This window comes from Acinonyx jubatus, chromosome C1 (genome assembly GCF_027475565.1).
Source record: "Acinonyx jubatus isolate Ajub_Pintada_27869175 chromosome C1, VMU_Ajub_asm_v1.0, whole genome shotgun sequence".
Lineage (NCBI taxonomy): Eukaryota > Metazoa > Chordata > Mammalia > Carnivora > Felidae > Acinonyx > Acinonyx jubatus.
Window position 1 is genome coordinate 42,889,621 of NC_069381.1, and position 6,251 is coordinate 42,895,871.

A 6,251-nucleotide genomic window follows, 5' to 3' on the forward strand; every position below is an offset into this window, starting at 1 on the left:
CACTGTAAAAATAAGTGTGCTGGCTCATTTAGCTTCTCACGCAAATGTAACGCAGGGAGATGAATAACTCAAAGACGGGGTGGGTTTTTTTTTGTTGTTGCTTTTTTTTTTTTTTCTCAGAAGGAGGAGAAGTGTGAAGGAAAACCACAGCATATAAAGAAACTTATGTTTTCAAATCACAGATGGAGCAAGACAGCCTATCGATAGGATTCCACAGCTAGAAGAGTCCTGAGACCTCGGCCCAGCCAAGTATGGCAGGTAAACTGCTCAGAGGCAGCTAGGCCTAAATTAAGTTACGATCTCATGTGATGGTCTCCTCTCCATTTGTACGCCAAGTCCTAGCAGCTTCTGGAGAGCTTGGGAGGCAGGAAGGGAAGAGAAATTCTAGCCGCACAAGATTCTTAGGGAATCTTTGGGAATTATATTTCCGCTACATGTCTATAAAAGATTTGTCGGATACATAACTCTCATGCCTGTAGACGCAACATGTTCCTATCGTATTTGTGTACCCACACACATACACGGTTCTCTCTTTGTCTCACTGAGCCTGACATTTGGCCAGCAGGTTTCCCTCCCCTCCTTATTTGAAACCTCAAGCACCGAAAAAATTTGGATCTGATTATTTCCGGATCGCAGGACCAGCACTTTAAAATGGATGAAATGCAAGCAAATTGCCCACCAGAGCCGGAGGGGGTAAATGCTTTCAAAATAACTCATACCTTTCTATTATGGATGCGCTAGCCCCTGCAAGGCCTCCCCAGGACATCTCTGTGGCTTCTGATTCAGATGAAGAAATTCTACCAGGTAAGGCCACTAAAACCATCATGTTTACTCTCCACTGTCACCAGCCCCTAATGCCCATGCGGACAAACTAGAATGGCATTTCGTTTTCCTTCTTCAAGAAAAAAAAAGAAAAAAGAAAAAAAAAAAAATATATATATACACACACACATACATACACACACATACTAGCTATTATTTTAAGTTACAAGATTGACTCCTTTTTGGCATTTACAGCCATGTTATGATGGCTGTTTACTAATGGCAGTGTCCACATTTGTCATGATCATCAGCCTTCTATTTAGTGCTAGGACGTGTCCAGTCTCAGTACGTGGTGAAAGGGCCCAGAGAGTCGTTGTGAATTAAATAGTGAGCTCATTATCTGGTTCGGTCTGGGAACAGCAACTCTGGAAAAACAGTAAACTAGCAAGTTTTCTAACTATGGCACAGATACTACTTCCAAAAATTTAAGACAGAAGAAATACCAAAAGCAAAATATTTTAAGTTCCCCGGGCACATTCAGAAGCCATCTAGTACGCCAGCCCTCAGCCGCCGCCACACACATGTAGAAGGTACAACCCGTGTCACCGGGATCTGCTACTTGGAAGCGGAAGGCTAAGAAACTGCCACTTTCTGTCTGTAGCTTTGAGTACATCCTTGAAACTCAACGTCTTCATCTATAAAATGGGAACCATAGTAATAAGAGCCAGTATCTGCCCAGCACTTAAAAACTGCAAAGTGCTCTCCATCTGTTCCGTCCGAACAGCCCACGAGGTAGGCAGAGCACAGCTGGCGTGAGGGCAGATGAGAGAATGTGTGGGAACATACGTTGAAAACCGTAAAACGCTGTGCACGGGAACAAGCGTCATCGGGCCATCGCCACAAAGCTGTCTGCCTCCATAAAGCCCAGATGTTTACCTTCTTTCCTTGTCAGGACTTCCAAAAGCAGAGCGTTGGGTGTTTAATAAGAAGAAAGAAAAATGCAGCATCTGGTAATTTGGCCTTTCCAGCTGCTTGGAATCTGGATAAACGGGACTCTGCCATAAACAGATCGTGATTCTTATTGTAAATGATGACAATGTTAGTCCATGACGTCGCATCATCCCAGTGCCTCCTGACTCCAGATCTGGAAACACAGAGGACCCTAGCATTTGCGGATAAGCTGCTGGACTAAAGGGCTCGCTCCCTTTCTCGGCTTAGGGTCTGTCTGAAGCAGAAGGCAGATCATCTGAAACCTGACCCCAGACCAAGCAATACTGTCTTCTCTCCGGTCACTGGGCAGCCGCGGCCACAAAAGACCTGAAGCTTCGCTCCTCTCAGCTTCCTCTGGCTAGCGTACCAGTGAGTACGCTTCACATCCAACATTTTAAAAATCAAACCTTTCTCCCTCTTTTCCCTGCACACTTTATCTCAAGGATCACTTACCCCAGCATGGTGCCTGGCATGAATTAGTAAAAGTGACCCCTTCTAGCTTTTTAGTTTATAAAGCATTCTTACAACCATTGTTTGATTTACCCTGAGAGGAAGACATTATTATCTCTCATGCAAATGAAAAACCAGAGGTTGAGAACATTAAACACATTACAAGAGTAATCCCCCCAGTAACCAGGCACTGAGGCTTTCTAAGTCAGTGCCACAGGAAATTTACAAATGGGGGAACTAAAGCACTCAGAGAGGGAAATAACTTCCCCCAAACTCCCACAAATCATAGATGGCAGGGCATAGTCAATAAATATTTTTCAATTGGTATTATGTCTGTTTCCAATAAACCTAAGATTTGAAGCTAGACACCAAACATTCAAAGGGTTACGTGGTCTGGGGAATATTTGGGCGAGAGTAGGGGTAAGAGGTGCCGGTTCCTTACGCATTTATAGGAGGACTGCTGACACTCTGCTGGAAGTTGGTTTTGTCTCAGGCCACTGAAGGGCTTGACTTGAAGAAGAACTTGCATAGAAAGACAGAAACCAGGATGGAAACCTCTTCAAGCCCAGGTCAGCAAGCAAAGGCTGACCAGAGAACTCCCACCCAGACCTGCTGGGTGCCCTTTTACATGGGAGACACTCTCTCCACTCTCGGGCCTCAGTTTCCTCATCTTTCAAATGGGTGTGATAAATCCTACCCCACCAGCCTTGCTGAAGGCTGTGAAGAAAACAGTTCAGAAGGCTCTTACAAACACTCAACCAGAACAACCACCTTAGGGTACAAAGAAAAAAGTTGTTCCTCCCATCCCTTTATCCTCCTCTGTCCTTTCCAAATATAATCCTGACTTAAACATCTCATACGTAAGACATTGGTGGGGGCGGGGGAGTATGGATAAAAATAATTGGGGGTTGGGAGAATGGAAGTAGGAAGATCGTAGGCAAAGCATCCAGATGAAAGGTCTCTAACCAAGGCTCGGGACAAAGACCATGTTTAGGAGAGCCATTCACCAGGTCTGCGAAGAACTCGATCTTCAGTTGACAGCTATGATTTTTTAAAACTTAAAATGTTGCAGGAGGGTATCTGTTGAAGAGAGGATTATGCGTGGAGCCGGGCAAGGCAGGGAGTTCAGGGCAGCAAATATTACTCATGTCTTGCACACCACTCCTCTCTCCCTAGCAAAAGAGAACTGTATATGTGTATCCCTGTAATAATACTCTAAAGCCATTTTTTTTTTCTGTATCTACCCTTTCAAACAGGACCCCTATCTGCTGGAGAAGAGACTGACATTGAAAATGAGACAAGAAATAGCACTCTTCTAACAAACTCTGATGTTTTTGTTAAAAAGAAAAACAGTTTGTGTTCATTTTGTTTTACCAGTCCCTGAATTAGGAAGTTGGATATTTTCTACCCTGAAGAAGCTCTCATCTCTAAAAGCAAGACACCCTACCTAAGTTGCTGGGGTTGATGCTAAAGAAGTGATGTCTATAGAGCCAAATAAACTTTTTGTCTTCCTTGAGAATCACCTGGATAGAACCAAGAGGTTCCAAATGCTGAAATAATGAAATCCCAAGCCTTGGTTTCTCTCAGGGAGGAAAAAAAAAAGGGCAGGGGGAGAGGAGCACACAGCGTCTTAACAATTTCCTCAATTTCTGGTTAATTATCTGTCAGCATGAAACTTATAAATAATGGCTCAATAATAATTAACTGTGATGAGAAGAACAGATTCATGAGAATCCCCAGATCATCGCTGACTTTGAGCCCATAAACCTTCGTTGGGCCTGCACCTTATACCCACCAGCTTCACTGGGTGGAGGAAAGGTATTGCAAAGGAACTTCTGACCAAAGATTATGCTTCTGAAGCTTCAAATTGAGAAAAGCCATTTTCTAAGTCAGAACTTGACTCAGGACAGATCATAGATTCATAAAATTTTCTAACAGGAATCCAGAAATCATCTGATGTAATTAATTCCTTACTTGAAAGATGGGGAAACTGAGGTTCCAAGAGGGGAGAGGTCTTGCTGAAAGCTTCTGGTTTTTGTTACTTAGGGAGATTGGAATAACTCAAAATATGCCTGCAACTGGTTCAGAGATCCTCGAGTTGCTATTCATCCTAATTTATAAGATTCTGATAAGTTTCACACAACTTTTATCAGAAATACACAGAAGTAAAGTTATGTGATCCGAACTCTCTATACACACACTTCTCCAAAATAGGCTTACTGATTTTAAATGAGATGCTTCCTAAACAGGCATCATTTTATAATGACAACCGAGTCCCAAACAACTAGAAAGAAACTGAGGAGCACTGTTGAAAGTTCCACCAAGTTCTCTGGAGAATTCCCACCAAGGTGTGCGGTATCCAGGCCAGGCAGCCCGAATTTCTCCACACCTCCGGCCAGACACGTTGGCGAGGGCAGACTTACCCTTCCCGGCTGTGGCCTTGGACGGACCGTAGTCTCTGGGGCTCCGTGGTCGGAGGAGGTCGTGGGCGCACGGGGGCGGCACGGGCGGCCGGGGCAACAGGTCACGCGGGCCCCCATCCACGCAACCGCCGCCGCTCACGGTGACCCTAAAGGCCATGTGCGTGCCGCCGAGGCCAGTGGGCCCGCGGCCTGAACCCGGGGCGCCGAGGGCCTCCTTTGGCCTCTTGTCTGAGTGCGCATCTGCCACCTCGCAGTGCATGGCGCCAGGGCAGGGCGCGCCGCTGGGGGTCGCGCCGGGCTCCTGGGGAGGGGAGAAAGCATCAGCGCATTAGTAGGAACGGACGGAACAGCCCCTACGGTGTCCCGGGGGAGGTTTGGGCAGGTCACCACTACTCGGTTTATTTCTTGTCTCTAAAATGAGTTAGCTCCACCACACTTACCTTAACCTGACGCACCCACCTGATCCCGCAAAAGCCCCTTCCAGGCACAAGAGTGGCTCATACTTCCTTCTCTGGTGCGTCCAGGGCCCCTGCCACCCGCTGCCACAGCGCTTTCCGAGGGGAAAGTCAGTGCCACAGGAAATTTACAAATGGGGGAACTAAAGCACTCAGAGAGGGAAATAACTTCCCCCAAACTCCCACAAATCATAGATGGCAGGGCATAGTCAATAAATATTTTTCAATTGGTATTATGTCTGTTTCCAATAAACCTAAGATTTGAAGGGGCCCGTGTATCCTCCAGCTCAAATCCACCTCCACCAGTACCAGCCCGCTTTAAAAGGGAAACTGAGGCCTGGAGAAGGGAGAGTGGCTGTGCGGTGACACCCAGTGAGGCAGGAGCGGGAGGCAACTAGTATTCCCTGGGCAGGGCTCCGGCGAAGCCACGGAGGCTACTCCAGGTGGGTCAGAGGCTGCGCGCCTCCTGAGCGCTCCGGGGACCCGGCTGCACGTAGGGACCACAGACTGTGCACCCACCAGCCTGGGGCGCAAACCCTCTGAGACTTACCAAGACCCCCCCCCTCCCCCCTAAGCCAGGAGAATGCGAGTCCGACGATGGGCGCTCACTCCCGCGACACAAACCCATCACGAGCACACAGAGACACGCACACTCCCACGCGCAGCAGAGAAAATGAACCCATCGCACGCGCAAACCCGCACAGTCTGTAACGCCCATGGACGCTGGCTCCAACGCATACCATACACCCTCGCAAATGCACGCCGGGGACACAGTGTGCCACACGTCCTACTCTCACTCACCCGCTCACTCAGCAACACTAGCAGCGTCACTGGCTCACACTCCACAAACACGCGGGCTGCGTCCTCCTCCACAGTCTCAGCCCCTCCATCATCCCTCCTGGAGCAAGGGCCCGGGGCCCCCAAACTCTCCTTTCCTCTCTGCACTCCCCGCGCCATTCCAAAGCTCCCGGGATTCGAGCGTCGCTGGGACCCCAGCCTCGGATCTCAGGCCCTGGCGCTCGCCCCCTCCCCGGGTCACGGGCCGCGCCCCCTCTCACCTCCCCGCTGCGGCTGCAGCTCGCGGCGCGCACCGCTCCGCGCGCCTCCACTGGCGCCGCAGCCCCCGCAGCCGCCGCTGCCGCCGCGTCCTGCGGGGCGGCATCCCGGGAGG

General features: G+C 48.8%; 1 protein-coding gene across 2 annotated transcripts in view; it reads right to left on the bottom strand.

The window, feature by feature from the left end:
- The window catches only part of GLIS1 (GLIS family zinc finger 1), a 227,239-nt gene extending 220,988 nt beyond the window's left edge, over positions 1 to 6,251 (bottom strand). For both annotated transcript variants that reach the window (XM_027059134.2, XM_027059133.2), the window contains exons 1-2: positions 6,139 to 6,251; positions 4,626 to 4,926 (exon numbers count right to left, since the gene is read on the bottom strand). In XM_027059134.2, coding sequence (XP_026914935.1) covers positions 4,626 to 4,884 — 259 coding nt within the window. In that variant the 5' untranslated portion in view covers positions 4,885 to 4,926; positions 6,139 to 6,251. The remainder of the gene's footprint in view (positions 1 to 4,625; positions 4,927 to 6,138) is intronic.